The sequence below is a fragment of the Gadus macrocephalus genome, chromosome 9 (genome assembly GCF_031168955.1).
Source record: "Gadus macrocephalus chromosome 9, ASM3116895v1".
NCBI classification, from domain to species: Eukaryota; Metazoa; Chordata; class Actinopteri; order Gadiformes; family Gadidae; genus Gadus; species Gadus macrocephalus.
This window is the reverse complement of record NC_082390.1, coordinates 19761612-19787836: the sequence shown is the minus strand read 5'-3', so window position 1 is coordinate 19787836 and position 26225 is coordinate 19761612. Positions and strand designations below refer to the sequence as shown.

The 26225-nt window shown below is 46.6% G+C and overlaps 2 protein-coding genes across 5 annotated transcripts; one reads left to right on the top strand and one right to left on the bottom strand.

Annotated features, from left to right (window-relative positions):
- Positions 1 to 507: 507 nt before the first annotated feature.
- Positions 508 to 12073, top strand: kcnc1b (potassium voltage-gated channel, Shaw-related subfamily, member 1b). 3 transcript variants are annotated; one of them, XM_060061279.1, is made up of 4 exons: positions 508 to 2499; positions 5719 to 6634; positions 7369 to 7542; positions 11554 to 12073. In XM_060061279.1, the coding sequence occupies exons 1-4, from the start codon at positions 1930 to 1932 to the stop codon at positions 11661 to 11663; spliced, it is 1770 nt and encodes a 589-aa protein (XP_059917262.1). In that variant the 5' UTR covers positions 508 to 1929; the 3' UTR covers positions 11664 to 12073. The 3 variants fall into 3 exon arrangements, with proteins under 3 accessions (XP_059917262.1, XP_059917261.1, XP_059917263.1); XM_060061278.1 differs by having other exon boundaries at positions 8909 to 12073; XM_060061280.1 differs by lacking the exon at positions 7369 to 7542 and having other exon boundaries at positions 5719 to 6612; positions 8884 to 12073.
- A 165-nt stretch (positions 12074 to 12238) lies between these two features.
- Positions 12239 to 25990, bottom strand: sergef (secretion regulating guanine nucleotide exchange factor). 2 transcript variants are annotated; one of them, XM_060061281.1, is made up of 11 exons: positions 25790 to 25990; positions 25446 to 25584; positions 25024 to 25176; positions 22458 to 22552; positions 22270 to 22330; positions 22066 to 22179; positions 21908 to 21970; positions 21644 to 21802; positions 21390 to 21556; positions 19544 to 19580; positions 12239 to 14133 (listed from the first exon to the last, which is right to left on the bottom strand). In XM_060061281.1, exons 1-11 carry the CDS (start codon positions 25811 to 25813, stop codon positions 13976 to 13978), a joined length of 1170 nt encoding a protein of 389 aa, XP_059917264.1. In that variant the 5' UTR covers positions 25814 to 25990; the 3' UTR covers positions 12239 to 13975. The 2 variants fall into 2 exon arrangements, with proteins under 2 accessions (XP_059917264.1, XP_059917265.1); XM_060061282.1 differs by lacking the exon at positions 12239 to 14133 and adding an exon at positions 17189 to 18582 and having other exon boundaries at positions 25790 to 25949.
- Positions 25991 to 26225: the final 235 nt, after the last annotated feature.

Genomic DNA, 26225 nt, shown 5'->3' with positions numbered 1-26225 from the left:
AGAAAGAAAGAAAGAAAGAAAGAAAGAAAGAAAGAAAGAAAGAAAGAAAGAAAGAAAGAACAGAAGAAAGAAAGAAAGAAAGAAAGAAAGAAAGAAAGAAAGAAAGAAAGAAAGAAAGAAAGAAAGGCAGAAGGGCTGAATATAGTAATAAAGAGAGAGTAATAAATTGACAAATATATAAAGGAAGATATAAAGAAAGAGATGAATAAATTGTAAAGTTTAGAAAGAAAGAAAGAAAGAAAGAAAGAAAGAAAGAAAGAAAGAAAGAAAGAAAGAAAGAAAGAAAGAAAGAAAGAAAGAAAGAAAGAAAGAAAGAAAGAAAGAAAGAAAGAAAGAACAGAAGAAAGAAAGAAAGAAAGAAAGAAAGAAAGAAAGAAAGAAAGAAAGAAAGAAAGAAAGAAAGAAAGAAAGAAAGAAAGAAAGAAAGAAAGAAAGAAAGAAAGAAAGAAAGAAAGAACGAACAAAGAACGAACGAAAGAAAGAACGAAAGAAAGAAAGAACGAAAGAAAGAAAGAAAGAAAGAAAGAAGGCCCTTGACAAGTTAAATCAAAATATATTTACTAAGAGCTTCACCGGAATGAAAAGATTTGCCCCTGAGGTAGAACTAAAGGAGCAGAGCCAGAGGCAGTTTCCTATCTGACCCGACAGCGAACTCTGCTGGCAGCTCCTCTAATGGGGGCTCATTAGGCGGACAGCTTGGGAGGCGTAATGCATTCAATAACACATCATCATTACCCAAAGTTCTTAATTATCAATAATTGAGACAAAGAGTTGTTGTCAATAGTACGTCGAGTCCATTTGGTGCGTAACGTTGTTGCCATCGGAACAAAGCGTTAAAATCTGATTCTTGAATGGTAGAGGTCGAATCGCGTAATGCTTCAGCAGGGACACACCTCTCTGGTGACACACCGCCTCACACACAGGAACACAATCCTACATGGGAGTATTCAACAGTTTATTTTGTTCATCAATCTGCTCCAGGATGTTCTCCGCTGGACAAGCTTGTCTGAAGAACCACAACTCAGATGAACAGCGATCAGAAGCCGACTTGGTGCTCAGCAGCCTTTAGTCTTTTGTTTGCCTGCCCTCCCATCTGCTGCGCGCCTCGTTCTCACCGCCTCACAAGAGGAGTGTGAGATACACGGAACAGACAGGATCGGGTCTAGGTGTGCACAACAAGGGAGCAGACAGCAGGAGACCCATGAATGGAAAGAGATGCTTTCCCTTTCTGTGAAACATAAATTGTCATTAGGATAAAGACGTGGAGATAATCGATCCACTGTCTCTTCTCCTTCTCCGTCCTGGAAGGAGGAAGCGGGCTCGCCATCGGGTGGATGAACTGGTCGGCAACAGGAGGGGAGTGATCCAGGAGACGGTGCGTCCCTGTGTCTCCGGGCTCTGGACCAGGCGCTGTCCCTTCAGCACCGCGGTCACCTTGCTGTGAATGTCAACAGCTGAGTGATATATTGCCTCTCCTCCTCCCGGTCCATGCCGTGGATATATTGAGGTGGAACCCGTTTGAACAAGCACAGTCGGGGTTTGTTGGATACACCGATGATGAGACGACCGTTCTGAATGTGAGACCATCGGCGACACTCGTTTTAGATTCAGAGTTCAACCCCTCCAGGGAGCCCAGCGACTGAACCCGGCGTGCGTAATCTACACACACGCAGGCGCTCGGAGAGATATTGGGTGGAATTAATAGCAGACGGTGGGTCGAAGGAGAGCTCCCCAATGCATTGTCAGCATCATTGTGTCGTTATCGCTGACAGACGGATGTTTTTTTAGTAGCTCCTTCTCTGCTCTAGGTGCGCCTCTCCCCGCTCGTCCACTGGGTGCTGCTGCATGTGTTGCATGCATGCGTTCGGCTGCGCGGAGAGTTGCCGTTGTGATGAAGGGAACTTATAGGAGAAATGCCTAGGGGACGCAATGGGCTTGAGCGACGACAAGGATCGCATTGTTATAAACGTGGGAGGGATCCGACATCAGACCTACCGCAGCACCCTGCGCACCCTACCTGGCACCCGCTTGTCTTGGCTGGCCGAGCCCGACGCGCCCAACCACTTTGACTATGACGCCAACATCGAGGAGTTCTTCTTCGACCGACACCCGGGCGTCTTCGCGCACATCCTCAACTACTACCGAACAGGTAAGCTGCACTGCCCCGCGGACGTGTGCGGTCCCCTCTACGAAGAGGAGCTGGCCTTCTGGGGCATCGACGAGACGGACGTGGAGCCATGCTGCTGGATGACGTACCGCCAGCACCGGGAGGCCGAGGAGGCCCTCGACAGCTTCGCCGGGGGGGCCCTGCTGGACCTAGGCAACGATGACCCCACCGAGCAGGACGTGGAGCACGGGGAGGTGGACGAGGCGGACGAGATGACGCGGAGACTGGCGCTGGGGGACACGGCGGGGGTCCGGCACGGCGGCTCGTGGGGCAGGTGGCAGAGACGGGTCTGGGCTCTGTTTGAGGACCCCTACTCCTCCAAATATGCAAGGGTGAGTGTGTTACAGGCCCGGTGCCTTAGTGTTTCTGTTTTTGTTAATTCGAAACCCGCACACATTGAAACAAGTAACTGTAAAGAATCCCCAGTCTTCAGTTTCTGGACAGAAGCAGAAGCACGAGCACGTGGTTTCAGAGTGTGTGTGTGTGTGTGTGTGTGTGTGTGTGTGGGGGGGGGGGGGGTCGACCTTGAAATGGCCCTCCCTGAAGAGTCTGCCGCTCTCTAGGTAGAGAGGGGGAAAACATCGACCAATGACTTCATCTGTTGGAATCTATTTGCATGTGAATCATTACCCCCTCTCCCTCAATACCCCCCCCCCCCTTATTCCCTCCCCCACTGCCAGACTCCCCCAAGCTGCCCTCCATGGAAGTTATGCCTGATGTCGGGGGTTGGGGTGTGGCGGCTGGAGGTGTCTCCTCAAACCCAATAACCCCCTCATTGGGTTTGAGAAGACACCTCCAGGACGACAGCACCTGGCCTGGCTGGCAGCGTGGATAAATAGGTCAGCCACAAACGAACCGCCCCGGACCCTGGCTCCACGCCTTGGCAGACCTCCAGACAGAACTGGTGTCAGAGGTGGGATTCTGGGACCTGTTGTGGGCAGTCCTCCAGTTAGGCAGAGGCTTCCTCATCGGTCCAACGGTGAGAGGACTTAGGACTTGGCCTGCCTCAGACGCCCAGCAGGCCTGCTGGTTCGGCAGACGGCCGCGCTGATAGGGTGTCGACCCGTAGGTCTCACACCATGAATACACCCCCGCTACGGTGGCATGGTTTATTAATGAGGACCAGTTTCCCTCCGTTTCAGTTGGATTCAGCTCACTGTAGGCCTGTACTGACTCCGTATCACTGAGGGGACCCAGACCCCACTGGGGACTGCCACAGCTAAGTCTACAAAGGAGATTAATCTGACGTGAACCTCTGGATTTATTCCACACTGTATTCACAGCGGGCAGACGGTTGCTAAAGAAAGATCTCGTAGAACTGGAGTTCCCCTCACTGCAACATGATCAGGAGGAGACTTTCTAGATGTCATCATTAGAAAACCAGAGCGTGTGTGAGGTGATTCCCACTGTGAACATTCTTCAATAGTGTTGTTAAACTGGGGTCTTTAGACCCCAGTGCTGCTGTAAACAGCAAATCAGAGCTGAGCTGAACGCTTTCATCTTCTTTGCATCATATAACAAGCAGCGTGATCGTTTCTTGCTGGCTCGGTTGGTTCCTGGCACCAGGAAACGTCCTAGCTAATTGGTCATTGCTAATTGGCCTCTGTGTTATGTTAAGCAATTCAACAACTCGTTTTAGAATCAATTAACAACAAAATATATTATTCAGGTGGCTGCTGCTGTACACATACTTTGGGTTGCATGCGTTAACGGCGAGATGGTGGAAAACCATGATTAAGTGGGCGGAGTGGAAAGAGCATTTATCAAGATTAGAGTACAGCCCGCCCTGACAGCCAGTCGATAACAGGACTATTTATGGGCTGTTTATGGATATTAGACATGTCACTCTGCTGCTGCTTTCTTTGGAGGTTGCCTTAGCAGGGCAATGATACTGGATATACATCTGAGCATGTGATATGAGTGTGTGTGTGTATATGTGTGTGTGTGTGTGTGTGTGTGTGTGTGTGTGTGTGTGTGTGTGTGTGTGTGTGTGTGTGTGTGTGTGTGTGTGTGTGTGTGTATATGTTTGTGTGTGTGTGTGTGTGTGTGTGTGTGTGTGTGTGTGTGTGTGTGTGTGTGTGTGTGTGTGTGTGTGTGTGTGTGTGTGTGTGTTGGGTGCACAGATGTGATTGTGTGCGTGTGGTTTGCCTGCAGGCATGCCTGTGTGCTTAGGTGTACGTGTGTACGCATTTGTGTTGTGTGTAGACCTGTGTCTGTATGTTTGTGTTTGTGTGTGTGCATGTGTGTCTCTGCATGTGTGTGAGGGCACCTGCGTTGTTGTGTGTGTGCGTGTGCCGAGGTCACCTGCGTGTGTGTGTGTGTGCGTTGTACCTGGGCGTGTGTGTGCGTGTTTGTGTGAGTGTGTGTGTGTTTGTGTGTGTGTGTTTGTGTGTCTGCGAGGGCACCTGCGTGTGTGTGTGTGTGTCTTTGTGCATGTGTGTGTGTGTGTGTGTGTGTGTCTGCAAGGGCCCCTGTTTATGTGTGTGTGTGTGTGAGTGTGAGCATCCACGCCTCTCACCTCTTCAAGCCCTGACTTGCCCTGGCACGAAGCACTACTTCTCTGGTCGCCTTCCTCCGATCCCATTATGCAATTACAGCATGGATGGAGAGATAACATGTCCTCACTCGCACTCATTAGCCCACAGAGCACCGGCTGGCACGCTGACATGTGAGTTATAGCCACGGAGAAGACCGCCCCCCCATACATCCAAACAAGCTCCTTATTCCAATGGGAGCAGTTGAGAGGAGAGCAGCTCTATGTATGGAGGATGGGTTACTGACTCTTATTCATGAAATATGGAGTTCATGATCAGTTTGTACATACATACGCATGATCCATTGATCAGGATACTTATTTCCAACAGCCAACAGTTGAGTCAACAGGCCCTTGAATGGACGCTGCTCTGTGCTCTGTGCTCTGTGCTCTGTGCTCTGTGCTCTGTGCTCTGTGCTCTGTGCTCTGTGCTCTGTGCGCGCTGCGCTCCTGCTCAGACTCCGATCAGGTCTCTCTGTGAGGTGGGTACAGTCTGTGAGGCAGTGTTTGAACACGGCCTGACCTTGAGTCAGCTCCAGGGAGGAGAGGCTCCTGCTGTAATGACCGCTCACATCCCCTGTGTACAGTGAGCCTTCCGAACCAAGGCTCAGGGCGGGAACATGGACCCAAATAATAAGTGGGCACATGTATACTGAATGGGCATGGTGTGTGTGTGTGTGTGTGTGTGTGTGTGTGTGTGTGGGGGGGGGGTGTTATGGTAGGAGGGAGTGTGGGGTTACATTGTGTTTCAATGTCATTACCAAAGTAGGCCCCTCATAGTCTCAGATAATGGATTCATCTCAGTGCTTCTTGCTAGGAATCGTTACCAGGCATCTGAGCTTGATTACAGCGTGTGTGTGTGTGTGTGTGTGTGTGTGTGTGTCTGTGTATGTGTGTATGTGTGTGTGTGTGTGTGGGTGTTACTGTTCTCAGGTTTCTTCATGTTCTTCTCATCTTCTCCCCCCACTCTCCACCCCTCCCCCCTCCTCCTCTCTCTCCAACCCCGTCTCCTCCTCAGTGGATTGCTCTGGCCTCGCTCTTCTTCATCCTCGTTTCCATCACCACCTTCTGCCTGGAGACCCACGAGGCCTTCAACCCCATCGTCAACCGCACCGAGGTGGAAACGGTGGACAACGTGACGGTGGAGCACGTCTACTCCGAGATGGAGACGGTGGCGTTCCTCACCTACATCGAGGGCGTCTGCGTCACCTGGTTCACCTTCGAGTTCCTCATGCGGATCACGTTCTGTCCCAACAAGCTGGACTTCGTCCGCAACGCCCTGAACATCATCGACTTCGTGGCCATCGTGCCCTTCTACCTGGAGGTGGGCCTCAGCGGCCTGTCGTCCAAGACGGCGAAGGACGTGCTGGGCTTCCTGCGCGTGGTCCGCTTCGTGCGCATCCTGCGCATCTTCAAGCTGACGCGCCACTTCGTGGGGCTGCGCGTGCTGGGCCACACGCTGCGCGCCAGCACCAACGAGTTCCTGCTGCTCATCATCTTCCTGGCGCTGGGCGTGCTGATCTTCGCCACCATGATCTACTACGCCGAGCGCATCGGCGCCAACCCCAACGACCCCCACGCCAGCAACCACACTCACTTCAAGAACATCCCCATCGGCTTCTGGTGGGCGGTGGTGACCATGACCACGCTGGGTTACGGCGACATGTACCCCCAGACCACCTCCGGCATGCTGGTGGGGGCACTGTGCGCGCTGGCCGGGGTGCTCACCATCGCCATGCCAGTGCCCGTCATTGTCAACAACTTCGGGATGTACTACTCCCTGGCCATGGCCAAGCAGAAGCTGCCCAAGAAGAAGAACAAGCACATCCCGCGGGCCCCACGGCCCGGCTCGCCCGACTACTGTAAGTCCAGCATCAGCTCCCAGCACCAGAGCCCCATCGCCCACGACGACGTCTTTGAGATCAAGTTCCAAGGTAGGACCTCTTTGATCAGAGCTCAGAGCTCATGTGGCCCCTCTGTGTGGTGTTCCCCCCTAGGTGCGGGAGCCTCCTGGTCTTCTTACGCTAATGGATGAGTCAGGGGTCGGGTTAAACAAATGAACACGTATCTGATGAATCAATGGACAGTGTGATGGCTGGCATCTCTGATGCTGAATGGGAGAACGTAAAGATGGGCCTGAGGATAGCAGCTATTGATTCTGCAGTTCTTAGCGCAGTGACTCACTCACCCTTCCTTTTAAGGCCCACGGCTGGAGCCGCTATCCTTGGAATACATCACAACGCAACAATCGTGCAGAGGGCATTAAAAACACATTACTGTGGGTTTACTTTCACATTCGGTGTATTGTCATTGGAGATGAAAGTTATATATATCACTGGCAGCATAGTGAGTACGCTTTATACACACATCGAGCATAACATGGTATCATGACTTATGAGGCAGCTAAATGAAATACCGCTGCTATGTCTTTCCACATGTACACTTGGTATGGTAGATACCATGGTATTTTGGAGTGCATTGTCAATGATTATATAAGACTCTCAGCCTCTCGACTCAAGACAATCCCCGCACTGGAGGCATGGATCTGTTTTGGCTCGAACTAGCAAGCATCCGGTTCCGAGTCAACCTGCTCTACCTCCTGAGCCGAGCCGACCCCCAACGAGTCCTGTTTGTGTCTGTTCCTCCGCGCCTCCCCCCGGCCCCCCAGAGTCCAAGCTGAACGGCGAGGCGGCCGACGCGGCTCTGGCGGACGAGGACTGCCCCCACATCGACCAGGCCGTCTCCCCCGAGGAGACCTTCAACCCCGCCGACGGCGAGCGGCCCTGCTACCTGGTGCCCAAGGCGGAGCGGCCCAGCCACGCCGGGGGCAAAGGGAGGAGGGGTACGTACAGTAACAGCCAATCACAGGCCACCGTAAGACACTGACACCATAGACGGGATGCTGCTCCCTTTCGCCCTTCTCTCTCTCTCTCTCTCTCTCTCTCTCTCTCTCTCTCTCTCTCCCTCTCTCTCTTGCATGTTCCCTCTCTCATCTTGGCGAGGCATCTCACCTCGATTAATCCCAACAAAGACACTTACACACGAACACATACACGTGAACACACACATGAACACACACGAACCACAACGTCAAACCTCGGTTTAGCTTTATCCTCTCTCGACTCCCCCGTCCTCCCCTCTCCTCGCATCGGTCGCATGAATACCGTGTCTAACAATTCGCACATATTCCCAGTCTTTAGAACACCCCAAGCCCAAGCACAATCGCCACAAAGATTAACCAAGGAGTGTTCCCCAGCGACATGATATATTTTTTTAATCCATTCATATTGCTTACCACTATTTATTTATGTAAAAGAGAAGAAAAAGAAACCCAAGAAACAATATTTTCAGAGTTTTATATAAACAACAATGTGTTGTTCTAAACGCCTACGGAGGTATTTGTGTGCTACACGTGGTCAGCGATGTGTGTATGTGTTTGACTCCCCAACCAGGGAATCGTTGCTCTGCTGCATAATGATGCATGTGTGTCTTGGGACGGTGTTATCAGGATGGTTTAGGAGCACAACACACATGGAAACAACATGGCCGCTTGTCCAGTGGCATCCTTCTAATGACACCAGCAGCACTGCTGACTAAAACCACCTTGTTTACGAGTCAACAGTTTGTAGGTTGAAGGAGAAAAAATAACATTTGGGTTAAAAAAACATGGCGACTCGTTTGCCTTCTAGAAAAGGCTTCAGTGTGAGGTTTGGTATGTCAGCTGTACAGCCCCCCTCCGAACCCATAAGCACACCCATAGCAGCACATTGAATTGTGTATTTGAGTTGAACTTTGATTACATATGTGCAACAAGCACATCTATTTTTGCATACAGAGTGAACCTGCTGTAGATTCTACCCATGCCTCTGGAACTAAAAAAAGAACGAGTGTCAAACTCTGAAACCATCCCAAATACCACCTGGTGCATGCAGTCTGTTTTATTTTATATTTATTTGTTTATTTATTTTTGACTCCTGATGCGCTCAAACGCATGGAGACTAACCATCTACATTTATATAGAAATACCAAGTCTGTGCTGACCTGTTTACTTTGAGTCAGAACCAAGAAAGCAACAGGTGTAGCCTAATCAAAAGATGAAAGCGCCAGAGCCATTGTGTTCATGGATTCAGCAGCAGCAGCAGCAGCAGCAGCAGCAGCATTGCGGTGGCAGCAGTGTACTCAGAACGTTCTCTGTTTTCCAACCAAAGGTTATGAAAAGCCTTGGAGTCTTAACAGCATGTCTGGCATGAGCGAGGACGCTTCAGGAGTGTCCTCGGTGTGCGCCCTGCCCTGCAGCCCGCCCTGTCTAATGCAACACTCACATTCTCCCATCCCATCCATTATGTAGCATGGTTGACCCACAGAAACAATGCAGCGGACTCAGGTGTGAGCTTTCATCCCCACCACACCTCTCCTCAACCTTTTCCCGTCTAAATCGTTTTCTTTGGAAAACCTTCGTTCTTGCACCTTTTTTTCAACCGCCACCTCCATCCAGTAACTCTGTATCCGACCCTTGCTAGAGTTCCCCCCAATTGGCCCTTTTCCTTGGGTGTCATCCCAACCTCGACTTATAAAGACATAAAGAGTCATCGTGCCACTCTGCATGGGTCATTTCAGTAGAGTCTAGACCCCATCTCCTTCTCTGACATCTCTATTCTCTGCCTGATGCTCGGTTGCTTCTGATCTCTCGCTGTCTCAGCCTGTAACCCTTCAGATCTCATCTGCTAATTGAAACACTTGTGAAAGAAAACGATTTCATAAGATGTGACACCCCCTCATTTTGCTTATTTATATATATCTATATATATATACATATATATGCTGAACAATAACAATATGTGGCTTTGAAAACGTATCTGAGGGATACTTTTGCCAGCTGTTAAGGGAACTTCTCCAAAGTGCTTTGTATGTTGCAAAGTAGAGACGTTTTTATTCCATGAGTGCAAAAAAACCAAGACAAGAACTGCTATTAAATGAGTGGCAATCCAAATTTATGAACACGATGTTCTTGATGTAAGATGCAAAATGAAAATGATGGCAATTACTGATACTAGTGATGAATAATATAATGTCAACAGAGGAACATCTGTCCGTTTGCATGAACCGCATGATATGTTGCTCCAGAAGCTCACTGTATTGCAGTAACTGTATGGAAAAAAAACTTTTTTAAATTTGTTTTCATTCAAAGGAGTTTCTTCATTTTATGCATTTTGAAACAGCTTTACAAAAGAGACTCAATCAAAGCAGAAGATTTTTATGTAGCTACCATCCTTTGCCTTTCCCCCAAATATTATACAAATTGAATGTGTATATTTTGACTGGGGCTTCAACAAAAAAAATAGCCACATTGAACATGTTTTATCATAAAGCTAACTGGCGCTGTTATGAGCGTCACTCACTCACTCACTTTAAGACAGTATTACAAACCAGCCACGAGAAACACTGCGCTCATTGCAGTGACTTCTCTCAATTGAAACAATGTTTGACCATTACATTTGTGCTGTGCCTTCATATATTGGAAGGACATACGAGTTGTTGAACGAATGTAGGAGGGAAAGCATGAGTGCCCACATTGTAGCATCAACATATTCAATCTTGTGCTCATAACAGTGCAATGAGTGCTTTATTGCATGTGGTGCAATCACACATACATATCCTCTGACAGTTTGATCAAAATAATTAATCCCATGGATGTAACAAGGGTAGGTTTTAAGTTGAGGTCTATGAACCGGTTATATCTGGATTGACAGGGAGGGTTGTGTTCCTAAGCAAAGCAGCCAGTAGGAGAGATGGAGCCTGGAACTCTATAGAGCCAACAATGACACCAACCATAATATTGACCTGAAATATTATGTCTCCTAAAGGGTATATTTGACCGCTGTGTTGATCCCAAGCATCAATACGTCACATACAGACATTTGATAACACCCCATTATATATGCACACGTCTTTTCGGGCACTTTAACAAGTTGTAAGATGACACATAAAAAATGTTAACGACTATAATATAGCTTGAGTAATTCATAAAATATCTCATTCTGTTTGAGCATTGTTTTTACATTCATGAGTTTTGACTATTGCTGTGGTAATTAATGGACATAAAAAAATGATCTTGTGAAGATTTTATGTAATGAGATGCAGGTGAACTCAATGCAATTTAAGGTTAAACAATAATAAAAAAATACAATTAATTAGGGGATGTGAACTCTTTGGAAAAAGTTAATGCATGTATTTTACATTTATGCAACAGTATTGAAATAAAAAAAGATATGTAAATACAGTTCCATGCATGAAATAAATTTTGTACACAACGGGTGTTTTAGAATGTGTTTTTATTCAACAGCACCAGGGTACACTTCGGCTCGCTAAACCAGTGGGAGCTGGTTTCTCCTCACGGTTGGCCAGTGTCCGCCATTAACCATTAACCCAACTAACGCCACGGTGCAGCTCCAGGGAGCGGCAGAGTGTGTGTGTGTGTGGGGGGTGGGGGGGGGCGTGAGAGCATGAGCGCACACTAACGCATGAACCTCCAGACCTCTCGGTAGCTCCACCTGTAGAACAGCATGAGCAGCATGTGGACCGCCCTGTGTACCGTAGACCTCCGCACACAGACGGCCACGCGTTGGTCTGAGGCCTACAGCATGGGGAGGACATGGTAAACCCCACGTTTACCATGAGAGACCAACGCCAGTATGCTCCCCTCGCCGCGACCAACGGGCTGGTCGTCCATCCCTCCACCCTCTCCACCCGCTCCGTCACCCCCATCAAATGTCGCTATTCAAACGTTCATCGGTGTAATAATTTATTTTGTGTTGTTTTGTTTTTATTGTTTTATTTGTTTATATGTTTATAGAGACCCACCGAGCGCCACGGAGCAGACCAGCAACAGAATCAGTTTGTGTAATGAACCATGGTGTACCAACCACTATGTGTATGACCCATAACAGCCCAGCCCCTACCTAATACAGCTCTAGTGTGGGACTGTGTGTGTGTGTGTGTGTGTGTGTGTGTGTGTGTGTGTGTGTGTGTGTGTGTGTGTGTGTGTGTGTGTCTCTCAGTATTTGGAGAAGGGGTGTAACATTGACAACCTGTACATCCCAAACTCAGCATAGATGTAGCAGAGAGTCTTGTTGTCAAGCCTTACGTAGATCAGTATCTGTGACTGGTTACTGTGTTGTAACTTTGTGTGCCATTTTTGGTGTGTGCCAGTGCTGTATATTTCTATATCTGCTTTTGTGTGCTGAAGTTGTGTATACCAATGTTTTGCGTGATCATCAACTATATGTGTGCATCTTCAGGCAAAAAAGAAAATGAAGCTTAACAATGTACAGTTGCTCAGTGTTCATCACCCTAGAATACCAGTGTCACTTCATGGCCGCCTGAAAGTAGAAAACAAGAAATTAACTTGCACTTTTTTTGTTATATTCAAATATGCTTTTTTGCACTAGTGAACTTTCACATCTTAATCCGTTGGTTGGGCATTGAATAGGTATAATAGAAATAGAGGTTGTACTTAATCTAATTAAATAATAGCAGTATTTGTGAGGCAGTAAAATGGAGTGATTTTAATATTGGTATTCTTACATGACCTAATATGCTGTTTGTTTAGCAAATATACATTCAACATGATTAGATGTTGACATTTTAACATTCTTGTCTATTTCAGACGACAATAACAGTTACTGCCATTGTAATTATTATACATAACCTTTTTTTAACCGACAATCGTGTGAAATTGGCCTGTTTTGCTCTTTATGCACTCCCATTTGATCAACAACAAAAACAATTGCAGAATATAAATACATTGGAGAAGTGCCTCTGTTTTTCAAAACCCTTCCGCTTGAAAAACACGACTAACTGAAGATTTTTTTAAATATGTACTGATTTATAAACCATTCACTCATATCATCGCTGAACCACTACAAATGGCCTACCCAAAGGGCGAACAGGCCTACACGGAGACCCCGATTGGCCTTCAATATCCAAAGGACATATCAACACCGACACACACACACACTGTAAGCTAACTCGTAGCTCGTGCCGTTGAAAGAGCTACTCGATTGGTCATGGACCAACATTTCGAATCAAACCACTGCAACACACTGCCAACATCCCAGAATAAGATCAGTATGCAAACAGGAATCACATATGTGGGCGTGCCACTGAGAGCCAGTGCAGGGAGGGAGCTGGTAACCGACCAATATTGCGGAGGACAAGGAGAAAAACCGTGGCAACGGGTCATTGATGAGGTTGATCTCTCTAGCGGTGGCTGACTAATGTGTGCCGTTTAGAGGAACGTCAGACTGTTTGTTTCCAGAGCACCGTGCTTTTTGAAGTTAGTTAAGGTGGTGATTAAGTGCTCGTTTCAATCAGTTTGTTGTTTAAGGGTTTCTCTTGTGACTTTTTCTGACCAATGGAAATTCAGGCTTGTACAATAAATAGTGAAAAATAAAAACTACACCGACGTCATCCTTTTTCAACAAGTGTTGACTTAACTCTCTTGAACCACTCCGGGAAGCAAATAATAAATTGGCATTTTCATAAATTTGACATTGAACTTGATGGTGAAAATGCTTTCAACAATATTGCACATGTAAAAATGCAAGACATGCAAGATAAAATGTTTACTACAAACATAAACCACTCCATATGATGGAGGGCCTTTCGACTGACAGTCATCATATCCATCAAATGTGACGAGGGCTAATGACAGCTGGCAGGCCCAGAGAAAGCACAGCGACTACAGTGGGTCTATACATTGGCAGTAAATCACCATGGCCATGAGAGTCCCAGTACAGAGGGTGGACCACCACTAGATTGAGTGCCGGTTGACACTGAAGATCACCGCAATAAAGCCTGTGACATCGCGACATGGACCCTCTCCCACCTCTGCTCAACCTCCCCCCCAACCGTTCATAACTGCCCTGCTCAATTGGAGAAGATGAATATGGCAGGCCAACAATGAGAAGGGGTGTGGGGGGGGGCATATGAACGGCCAAAGCCGCCCTCTCCCATCACGTCCATCAAACTGAAAGGATGATATAAGGGACATAATGGTCCATTCCACACCTCACATAATGCCCCCTCCAGCTGAACCAGTGAGTGTTTATGGTGTGTGAGACTTCCCACACAAAAAGGCCTTTGCAGCAGGTCAACCTTATCGAGCACAGTATTGCATAGTTACTTTGGAGTCGTTTGTTTTGTGCCATCAACGTCTCTCTGATGGGCTCCATGTTCGATAATCGCACACGGCCAGCTTCAGATTATCGCGGCCATCACCGTTCCACCGCGCACAGGGCCAAAGAGTGGCCCGCTCCACAGCCAATCACAACGGGCCTGAGAGCGGAGACGGGCTGCGGCCGGGGGAGATCCGTCTGTGAGCCGTCGCCACACATCCCGTGTTCGTTCCAGCCCCAGCAGAAGAGACGGTTCCCTGAGAAGCAGACAGAGTGTTGGTTAGCCAGGAGTCTGAGGTTTGGCTTCTAAACTGTGAGCCCGGACAAAAATACACAACAATCATTAGCCTATAACCTGTAACAACCTGTTTCAATCCAGCTGCTTTGAATCAAACAGAGCGCCCCTCTCACTATGCACAGCGCTGACACCGGCCCAGTAACGGAGCTCTCCATGTTCTCAGCTGGTGAGCTTGTTAGTGGGTGTGGTCAGGTCTGCATCACTGAGGAGACACGTGCCATGGCAACACAGTTACCTAATAGGCTGCATCGCCATGGCAACAGAAGGGAGCCTGCTTTCTCAAGGGTAACACATCTTCAAGTTATCCTTGTTGCACAGTTGTGCCCTTTTAAATTGGTGCATTTCTTTTTCCACGTTTCTGAATTTTTCTTGGTTTCCGGTTCTTTCTATAAGATCAAGGGCTGGTTCTATAGAATAATGGTATAGCAGTGGCTTTAGGGCTGCCAACCAACGCATATGTTTTCTGCAGAAACCACCAAGATGTCACGCCAGCAGCTTATGTCAACGTGAATTACTGCCAGCCATTTTCTATGCATTACACAAACATCAGTTTATTCTGTACCAAAAGGGTGAGGCAGAGAAAGGGTTCAGTTAACATCCTGATTACTATCATCAATGACACGCATTGAAATCTCTCGTCAGTAAGAAAAAAAAGAAGTGTTTGAAAGGCTTAATTCATGGACACGCTGACTGGAATACAGCACATTGGTGTTTCCATGGCAACGCAGAGCCTGCACAAATGCTCCTCGCACAACAAAGCGGTGTGACAAAGAAAGAAAAGAAGCTCAGAGAAGATCCAAGGCCATCGCCCGGTAAACAAGACAGAAGCCACAGCTGATCACTGCGGACCCCACGAAACCAGCATCAGTTTAAATAAAGTGAGTTATATTTGTGGGCTCAGCCGTTCCTCCTTAAGGCTTCAGTATGGGTAATCTAAACAGGTGCTTGCATCACTCCCTGTGGAACCTAATGGGGCTATGATAGTTCAATATAGGTGGGTCATTTAGACAGAACAGCCGGAGTATAAGAGATGCGGATACCCAGCGGAAAAACAGCGGATACCCGGGGCCTGTATCCGCTGAGCGGCAGAGCCCAACGCCGCGCACCGTCTGATCTCAGCGTGCCTCTCGCACCGCGTGACGCCAGCCGACTCTGCGCCGGGCGGCGGCGGCGGCGGAGACAACTCTCTCAGGTGTAAATTGGCAGAGGGGTGGAGGGCTGGCAGCAACAGATAGCCCTTGGCTGCCTCACGCCCTCACCCCTCGCCCCCTGCTCCCCGCTTCCCTCGCCTGTCCTACTTCAGCACCAGGAATAGCAGCACTCTTCTCTCAGCCCTCCAACCCGGTTCTGATGCCTTTTTTATTTATTTAGCACATTGGTTCTCAAAGTTCGGCCCGCAGAGGCTGAGGCAGACTTTGTGTACATCCGGGGCTTAGCCCAGAGGGGGGTCTGGGGGTCCTCCCTCAGAAAAATTAGAATTTCTAAAATGTAGGGGTGTGACGAGATCTCGTGTCACGAGATCTCGACGATATTACCCGTCGCGTTAAAAATCTGTCTCGCGAGATTTGTGAGCTATCCAAACTTCTATTTGTGGCCTGTGGGGGCAGTAATGCGCCTTTGCTACATCTAGTATGCCAGAACCTGTAAAAGGAAAAGAAGAAGACGAGGAGAAGGAGGGGAAGCAGGGGAAGCAGCCATAAGCTGTGTTCGAAATCGTTCCCTATCACGGATAGTGTACTATATAGGGTGCTCGCCATTTTGTAGTGGTGTTCGAATTCTCAGTGGTTCATTTCATGCACTATATAGTGCACTTAAAATACCCAAAATTTGAGTGTACATACGATGTACCCTACATGTTACTCCCGTATACCACAATGCAATGCGGTCGTGTTTTTCCGGAGGAGAAGAAGAAGCTGAATAACTGCGAAAACGAATACATTTAATGATGGAGCCTCCGGCTTGTGTTTAGAAATGTCAACATTTTATTTGGGATTTAACATAGAATATTTAACATTCAAAATTAATTTAAAAAAACTTGGACAAGGAAATGTAACATTCAACATCAATACAACCTATGCCTCCAGCCCGGTTTGTTTAGATGATGTGGGCGCATCACGTCACACAAATACCCGGCGCATTTACTGACGCAAATGACGTTTCGAAATGTTCAGCGTAGTGTCCCAATTCTCGTTTGTACGTTCCCTATATAGTGCACTATATCATGAACACTATATAGGGAATAGTGAGTGAGTGTATAGGGAACGATTTCGAACACAGCTAAAGACAGCCAGAATGACGTCGGAAAATACCCGTATTACCGTCGAAGATGCCCCCGCCACTTTTAAATCATTTGTTTGGCAGCATTTTGGGTACTTTGATTTGGTTTTGCACATAATATTGTTGAAAAAAAGAGAATTATTTAATTTATTTTACTTCAACTTTTATAAATTTTAGTTTTAGTTTCAATTTCATGCATGTAAAGAGTTATAATAAAACATTTCAAAATGCACGTGCAACTTGGTTAAATAAAAGTCTGTTGGTCCAGTCATACATTTTGTCATTGTAGTTTTCTTAAAATCTCGTCTCGTCTCGTTCTCGTGAACCCAATATCGTGTCTCGTCTCGTCTCGTGAGCAGAGTGTATCGTCACACCCCTACTAAAATGCGATTTCCTGCATTCTAGTCCATTTTAGGGTGACCTGCTGGACTTTGGCAAATCCTAAATCACTTCTAATTCATAGCCTACATTTTCAGTTGCAGGGCCTGCTCAAGACAATAAAATTTAATGGAAAGAAACAATAACCACTTAACTATTGACTTCTAGAGAATTTTATGCAAACTACAATGGGAAAATTTAGACTCATAATTTGAGACTAACTTTCAGTAGATTCAAAGTGCCATGTCATGTCGACCTTGGGTGTTTTGAAAGGCGCCTCTAAATTAAATGTATTATTATTATTTATGTTAATTGCCTTTTTCTTCTTTTTTTTTAAAGAAAAAGGAAGAGACTGAAAGGTTCCTCCCATAAGGCAACTCTATTTAACGGAAAGAAAACATTACAAATGCAAAGTATTGTGAAACAAGATTAACAACATCATTAGGCCTACTCACTCACTGAAATATCAGTGCATTATCATTTAAATTTTTTTGAATTTAAAATAATAATGATAATGCACTGAAGTATTATACATGTGCACACAAATAAGTACTACATTGTTTTAGAGGATTGTCCGCATCTATCACTCTGTTGGAACTCATTTAAAAAGGGGTTTAATAAATGTGGATATGGACGCAAGCTAAAAGTAAACAAGACAGTAACCAGCCACTCATCGTCGGTAACATCGTTAACATGTTGGCTGCTGGTCAAACAGCGAATGCAGCAACGCGATATCTGTACATTTCTTGTCTAAATCGTTAATAAAGTTTGAGTTTAAAATAACCGATATGTCAGACATGGATATTTTTTACCTCTTCATGATATTCAGTCGACCTCAACATTTAATTTAAGGCAACATTTGGTAACACACAACACTGTACAATATCGGCTGGGACAGAATCACAATCAGAAAAAACGGATTTCTGACATTTTAAACAACGCTGGTAATCTATTTTGTGTGAAGGAGTAATTATCATAGCAGCCTAGCTAGCCGATGCAGGCTATTTAGCACTAGCACCAGCACTACTGCTCCCGGCCAGCGCGCATCAAGGTAATTTTTCATTGACCTGAAACATTTGACAGGTCATTGGCAGGGGCTGCAGCTGCTACGGTATCACTGGATGTTGGTTTAGAAAAATAATTTCTAATGTCCATGGTAATGTTTGTTACACACCCTGAGGCTACTTTAACAAGACTGCTGAGAGACGTGAATGTTTAGAAAACGTCACGGTTTCCTTGCAACCGTTCTAAACAACCGAACGAGAGATGGCATTTTCCATTGCTTCCATGTGTTGTTTCTTTCAAAATGAAAATAAATCAATTTCAAGAGGTGAAAATCACTACCAATTGAAACATGAGGGAACATGTCAGGGTTTTCATAACTTCAAAAGCTTAAAAAAGATCCGGGGCTTTTGACGTGAGATTCAGAGCATCAGTCCCGAAAGCCACCCCCAAGCTCCGCCCATGCCGCGGGCCAATGGCGGCCCGCAGAAACATTCCTCACTGGACCTCACTCTCAGAGGTGACAGCGTTTCCCGCCAGATTTTTTTTCCTTTGGTGGCCCTCAGTCAAATTTTGGGTTCCTAATTTGGCCCTCAGCTGTCCAAACTTTGAGAACCCCTGATTTAGCATGAGGCCAACAGGATGTTGGGAGGAAGGGAGCGCACACACGGTTCACACAGATTCTCCTCTGATTGGACCTGGAGCTCGGCTGAATGGAAGGAAGCGGCGCAGGCACGGAGCGGTGTGTCTCCTGGGGATGGCCATTATGAAGCACGAGCAGGGATCGTATTAGTGATTGTCCTCAAGATAAAAATAAAACAGGTCCCAGTCCAGTGGGGACACAGGTCACAGCAGACAGCAGAGTGGGCCCACAGGTATTGTCCCTGCAGCTGGTGTCATACAAAAGAGGCTGGTCTTTCAAATACCTCCAAAGCCAGCCAGACTTAAGGAGGTTTTCCTGGGTTGACATTGATGTGGATAACGAGGTCAGTGTTGAAACTTTAATTAACTTGAAAAAATAGGAGTAGTGCTTCAGAAAATGCTTTGCGTTAATCTGTTTGTGTTCATCTCAGACAAACCATTTTTTTTAGGTGGATATAGAATTTGTTCAAACCTGATCTGGTAAAATGCAATTTTTTTCAGTTATTTTGAACTTAGGACAGGGTGTATGGCCACCAAACTTAGGGAGCCTAACTTAAGAAATTCCTAACTTAGGATAGTTCTGTAATGGTTCAATTCCTATCTTAAGATAAGATAGGATTTCTTCCTAAGTTAAGTTAGGAAACCTCCTTCTGTAATATTAAAATGCCTTCCTATCTCAAGATAGGATAGGATTTCAGAGTTAGGAAGTTTCTGTAATGAGGCCCCAGGCTCTATGTCCAAAATTCCGAACTACCCCTTTAAGATGTATTGAGCAGCGGAAGGCAAACTAATCAATGACACACAAGACCAGAGCCCTTTTGTTTTTTTCACCTAAGCAATCTGTCTCCAGGTAGAGGGATGGAAAACAAAACAAAGTGCAAAAATAACTGCAATAAGGCCATGACTGCATTCTTTTTCCATACATCAGATGCACTTAAATCCTGGAAAATGTCCATGACAATTAATACCAATTTGAAGTACATTTATTTTGTAGCCAAGATAGATGTTGCAACACTCAAAATGGATATTGGCAAAGCGCACATTGTTCATTTGTGAGACATTGCACTTACCTACAATGGCCAGATTGTGCTCAGACCCACAAGCAATCTGCAGAGACAATAAGGTTTGGGTGATAAGTAACACAATACAGAACCAAATTGCAAGCAGCACCATTCAAGATATTCAAAAATGATCCATCGCTTTTAGCTCTACCACAAATCTGCCCAACATCTCATCTGAAACCCACTGCTCAGCAACAGCTGTTCCATCTGACGCTGAGGGCTGTATCAGCTGAACGAACCCCCTTCAACACACACTGCTTTTTTACAACGCGCCAGTCTGAACGCTGCCTTCAAAGTTAAATAAATGAGCATTGTGGCTGAGGAGTGGCCAAGTGCTATATAAATATATAGATAAAGGATCTATGATTCAAGCGTTTTCTTCCAAGGGTGATGCAGCCGGCCGCTGTATCACACTCCAAATAAACATGGGTTTCTAAACCATGAGTGGATCAGACATGATAACCAAGGCCCTCTTCATTGTCCTTGTAGGAAATATGTTTTTTCTAGATTCTGACCGTGGGCGTTTAGGAGTGTGTATCGTGGTACGAGGGCGTTGGGCCAGGAGCTTCATGGTGCGCTCGGACTAGTCCATCTTCTTTCATGCTTTATGTGCGCAAGGCAACTCCGCTCCCTGACAAGCACCAGTGATCTGTGAACAGGGCCAGCGTTGTGTCCTGGCTCATCCCTGACATCCTCTTTAAAGGCAGTAAACTCCCAACAGCCCAATGCAGCTCACACCAACAGGTCCACAGCAACACTCCCCTGGGCCTTTCACTCATAATTGCCCAAAGGGGAGAGGCCTTTCACTAGGGGGGGCCGGTGGTAAAGGGACAATTTGCTCGGTGCTATGTGCAATCCCCATCATACGGGTTAGTACATCACTGAGGAGCCATTTGAGCCTACAGCTTAGAGAGACGCCTCGGCACTCTTCAACCTCAGGTTTCTACAGCCGTCGGTGTCTGCTGCCCTCTGGTGGCTTGCATGAATTGCACTCATGAAAGGCTGCAGAATAGGCCCATCGCATCCCAGACTCTTGTATGCTTTGGTTTTATTAGGTGAGTGCTGCACGCAGCGCTCAACTATTGCTCTTCATAAGTTTTATTCTTTCTTTCTTTATTATTCCCTACAAACTTTGGGACCTATCTCCTTCCTCAAATTTTCACCTAGAGACTCCTCCATTCTCCATTCATTAACCCTTTTAAAATATTCAGAATAGCTTGGAATCGTGCGCTTCTTTACAGATTTTGTTGTCAGTGTTGCCAGATTGGGCGGTTATTGAGCTACTTTTAATCACGCACCGGCTCTCTATTCTGTTAAACACACACACACACACACACACACACACACACACACACACACACACACACACACACACACACACACACACACACACACACACACACACACACACACACACACACACACACACGACGTTTCAGATTCTTCAGTTCAATTCATTTTACATTTCTGCATTTTTAGCAATGCTTTGCGCTTTTCATTCAGCGGTAACTTTATTTGCTTCCAACCATTTACTTTTTCTTAAATGCTGTGCATGTTTACATTGTTTACTCCATTTAGACTTTTGAACTTTTGTTCAAATCCCTTCACTTGATTAAAGGCATTTAACGTTTCTTTATGTCTTAATCCATGTGGCTTTATTAAAAAATATTTTCAACCTCACTGTGTACTACAACACTCACCGCATTTTCTGCAGGAAATGCAATTTCTAGTTTTCTACGGCTGTTCTAATGCTTTAACGCTGTGTGCTATTGTCTCACATTAAGACCTCTCTGTCCAGGACCTTTATTCTAATGATAATGAGTATGTAGATCACACTTAAAAGGGTCACATATACCTGTTCGGCCCCATAAAGGGCGTCGACCTTCCCAGGAAACGAGACCTCCTTGACGTCCTCTACTACTGGAGAGTCATCTGACTGCAGTACTGCACTGTGATTGGTTGGTTCTGTTCTTCCAAGCTGTCCATAATTCCCTCTTCCCCATGTGAACACTTTTCCACTCTCTGAAAGAAAGTCACCAGAACACCATTTATTTCACAGACAAACTAAATCTAAATGATGAAAAACATGTTGTTTTATTTTGGCCACACCTGTTTTGGCCACAAGGTGAGTCCAGCCGCTCCACACGTGAGTGGCACCCTCTCCGTCCAATAGTGAGCGGTTGAGAAGAGCAGGATAGGTTGAAAAGCAGTCGTTTGTAGTTAGCTGTCCATATTTATTACTGCCCCACAGAAACACATCACCTCCACCTACACAGCACAACACCATGAATTTCTTAATGGTTCTGAGTAGGATATAGAATGAATTATAACACGGTCACTAGGGTGCGACGATCGGCGTATACAAGCCTTTACCTGTAAGGCAAACGCAGTGGGCAGATCCAGCAGCTACTGTACGTGCGGTCACATGATCCAAACCTTGAGAAACCAGCACATGCTTTGGTTACATGATTACATGGGTACAGAAAATTATATATTTATTTTAAATTCTGATCAAACCAACTTTAAATTACCCGGTACACGCACGGGCACCTGGGAGTTAAAGTGCAGCGGGACCGAGTTTGGGCCTACTGCTCTCCTGGCGTGGGTCAACAGACCTAACCCCCACTGGTACACACAGCCGCTGTCTGGGGGCAGGAAGTACGGGCAAAGAGTCAGGAAATAACGCCTGGTCAGACTACGTCTAGGTGTGACTGAAGGGGTGCAGGGGAGCTCACCGGTGACAGCGAGTGCATGTCGAAGTCCTGCTGCCACACTGACCACCGGCTCGCCAAGGCTCTGTGGACATTCAGATGCCATACGTGTCATATAATGACTTGATGTTGGCCCGGTTACCCGTTATTATTCAATGCATTTGTTTAAACAACTTGAGTTGAGTTAACATCAGGCTTGCCATGCAATTTACCTCAACGCGAACTGGCTCTGCAGAGTGGGTGCTTGTTTTGGCCACACCCAGTTGCCCAAAAGCGTTGGATCCACATGTCAGGACCTGGCCACAATCTGTTAACACAAAAGAACATCAAGAAAACAGCTCCGAAAGTCATTCCTGGACACTGGATATTGCATTTAGTACTAAACATTCCTGCTCATTGGACCTAGTTGGTAACCCATGCCATGTTCTGCGCTAAGAGCCATCACTGTTTAAGGCTGCAGTGTGTACGATTAAGTGGGGTCTAGCGGTGAGGTTGACATCAACGTCAATGCTATCCCGGGCTGGTTAACAGGGTTACAGAAGGTTTACAGGGTTACTTGTTAAAGGTCCCATGACATGAAAATCTCAATTTATGAGGTTTTCTAAACATAAATATGAGTTCCCCTAGCCTGCCTATGGTCCCCCAGTGGCTAAAACTTGCGTTTGGTGTAAAACAAGCACTAGCTGTTCTGCTCGCCTTTGAAAAAACGGAGGCTCAAGCGCGCTGATTTGGAATGTCTGTATTCATGACGTCACCAAGAATCTCAGCTCCTCCCCTTACTCTGCCTGGCCCGCCCAGAGACGTTGGCCCACCAATGAGACTCGACCGTGCGAGCGCCACGTGTGTGTGTGTGTGTGTGTGTGTGTGTGTGTGTGTGTGTGTGTGTGTGTGTGTGTGTGTGTGTGTGTGTGTGTGTGTGTGTGTGTGTGTGTGTGTGTGTGTGTGTGTGTGTGTGTGTGTGTGTGAATACACAAACTGTAACGCAAGTGTTTCTTGCCGGTTCTTTGACGTGTCTTGTATTTCCACAACGAGACTGTTGTGGGGGTTATCTGAGCCATGGTTGAGAAGGAATTGGGGGAAAGGAACATTGGCTTTGACTCGCTGAAGTACATGAACTGCGACATGCCGCCGGTTGCCGCGAGGCACCATCGCCCGGCAGCGGGCAGCCGGCAGCAGGCAGCGTGCGGTTCAGTCGACTTCAGGTTGATGTGAAAGTGGAAGAACCAGAGACGTCGCAGAACCCGACAAAGTCGTTTGTGATTCATAATATCGTCTGGAGGCGCACACACCTTTTGGCCGTGATAATATCTATTAAATGATATAGATTTCTATGTATTATATGATATTATTTAGATATAGAGCTCCAGGACTGTAACGCAAGTGTTGTACACTTCCTTATTATTTGGATAACCGTTCTGCTTTTAGTGTTATATGGCGCATAACACGTCGGACTCTCGTCTCTGGTATTTCTACAACGAGACTCGTATTGGGGGTTATCTCAGCCATGGTTGAGAAGGAATTGGAGAAAGGAACTTTGGCTTTGACTCGCTGAAGTACATGAACTGCGACTTGCCGCCGGTTGCTGCGAGGCACCATCGCCCGGCAGCGGGCAGCCGGCAGCAGGCAGCGCGCGGTTCAGTCGACTTCAGGTTGATGTGAAAGTGGAAGAACCAGAGACGTCGCAGAACCCGACAAAGTCGTTTGTGATTAATAATATCGTCTGGAGGCGCACACAGCTTTTGGCCGTGATAATGTGTATTAAATGATACAGATTTCTATGTATTATATGATATTATTTAGATATAGAGCTCCAGGACTGTAACGCAAGTGTTGTACACTTCCTCGTCGGACTCTCGTCTCTGGTATTTCTACAACGAGACTCGTATTGGGGGTTATCACAGCCAAGGTTGAGAATGAATTGGGGGGAAGGAACTTTGGCTTTGACTCCCTCAAACACATGAACCACGACATGGAGGAGAAAGGGATTGTTGGCGGCGAATGTCTCCCGCTTGAGCCCCGCTGAGGGACCACCGCCGGAGGCGGAGGTTCCTAAGACCGGCAACGATCCCTTTCTCCTCCTTGTCGCGGTTCAGTCTACTTCACTTTGATGAGGACGTTGAAGAACCAGGAACGTTGGAGAACCCAACGAGGTCGTTTGAGATTCATAATATCGGCTCACACAGCTTTTGGCCGTGATAATATATATTATATGATATATCTATGTAGGCTATATGATAATATTTAGATATAGAGCTCCAGGACTCCCGTGTGTTCTAGAATATTTACGGCTAAAGGCTGTGTGCGCCTCGCCATTGCGATACATCCACTGTAAACAGAGCGCATGGTACCGTGGCTGCAAGCTGCTCAGGGCCACACCCCCACCCTCCTCCTTGACCCGCCTCGCTCCTCCTCATTTGCATTATAGCTACAGACACCAAAACAGCGCATTTGGGGGAAGCTCAATGTGCGACTGGCTCGGAGTGGCTGTAACTCTGCACCACGGCTGCATTTCAGGAACGTCTTTGAATACTGTGTTAGTTGCCCACTAATACCTATATTAAAGAATACATATAGCATGTCATGGGACCTTTAACAGGTCACATGCAGTGATAATCCCCCATTCCCCACCTTGGATTTATCACATACATTTAAAGGAACACTCCACCCATTTGCATTAAGCTTGCATTGTTAGAAACCCAGTCATGAAATGGATGAATGGTGCAAGTGCTGGTAGGCCTACTGTATAAGTTCCGACATTCATATAAAACGAGGGCTTACCGGTTAGAAAAAGGGTAAAATCCCAACCACAGGACACGTTGACGACCCTCTGCTTGAGGGCGGGGCCGGGGTGGAGAGTGGAGACGTCTGTCGTGTGGCCCAGCCCCAGCTGCCCCCTGTGGTTCTGCCCACACGACCACACCTCCCCATCCTCTGGAATCGCAACACTGTATTACGCCACAACACGTCCACCTAAACATCTACCAACACACACACACACACACACACACACACACACACACACACACACACACACACACACACACACACACACACACACACACACACACACACACACACACACACACACACACACACACACACACACACACACACACACACACACACACACACACACACACACACACACACACACACACACACACACACACACACACACACACACACACACACACACCTACCTGTGATAGCCACCGTGTGGCCGCCTCCTCCCCGCAGGACCCGGAGCGGCACGGAGGGCATAGCACCCGGACCCAGCCGCCGAGGATCAGACAGGTCCTCCGCGTCGCCCCTTCCCAGCTGTCCGTAGCTGTTGGCTCCCTGGCCGTATGATGACACAGAGAGGGATAATAATAGTAATCACCATTACTTTGGTAGAGTTTCTGGACGCAAGGCTGGCACAAAGCTCTCCTCATGGACTGCGTCATTATTTTAAAACTACACGGCTGAGCCAACTGTTTAATTTATGTTATTTTTATATTGCTATGCATTGTTATTATTTCTAATTTCAGCTAGTTCAACTTACCCACGCGTACAAACAAAACTCCATGTTACGTATCTGTTTCCATGGGTTACCCGGTAGAATATGTGCCACACTGCTGTAAAGCACTTCCTGTTTTCTGAATGAGTGACACTGTCGTAAAGCAATTCCTGTTGCCGAGTGTGCGCTGCAAAGACGCTTTGGTCGCTCATAAAAAATCGCTGCGAATATTTCTGTTCGCTTTTGTCGCTCAAGTCGCTCATTCAATTTTGAACGGCTCATTTAAAGGAGCCGTATGCTTTTAGCACAGACATATCAAAAAGTGAACTCCCATACATTTTGGCCATATTGCAGAGACGGTTTTGCTTGTTGGATAAAGTGCTTCGACAGCAAGTAGGACATGATTACACTCCAATATATATATGTATCAAAAGAAAATCCTAAAATGTAATTAAAAAAAGGAATTACCGAGAACAAAAGA

Excerpts from the sequence above, each read along its gene's own strand:
- kcnc1b (XM_060061278.1), top strand. The coding sequence starts at position 1,930 with ATGGGCTTGAGCGACGACAAGGATCGCATTGTTATAAACGTGGGAGGG. Across the intron at positions 6,635-7,368 it reads CTTTGAGATCAAGTTCCAAG|AGTCCAAGCTGAACGGCGAG; the intron begins GTAGGACCTCTT and ends CCGGCCCCCCAG. Across the intron at positions 7,543-8,908 it reads CGGGGGCAAAGGGAGGAGGG|GTTATGAAAAGCCTTGGAGT; the intron begins GTACGTACAGTA and ends TTCCAACCAAAG.
- sergef (XM_060061281.1), bottom strand. The coding sequence starts at position 25,813 with ATGGAGTTTTGTTTGTACGCGTGG. Across the intron at positions 21,971-22,065 it reads GGTGCCCGTGCGTGTACCGG|GTTTGGATCATGTGACCGCA; the intron begins GTAATTTAAAGT and ends TGGTTTCTCAAG. Across the intron at positions 21,557-21,643 it reads TCACCTTGTGGCCAAAACAG|AGAGTGGAAAAGTGTTCACA; the intron begins GTGTGGCCAAAA and ends ACTTTCTTTCAG.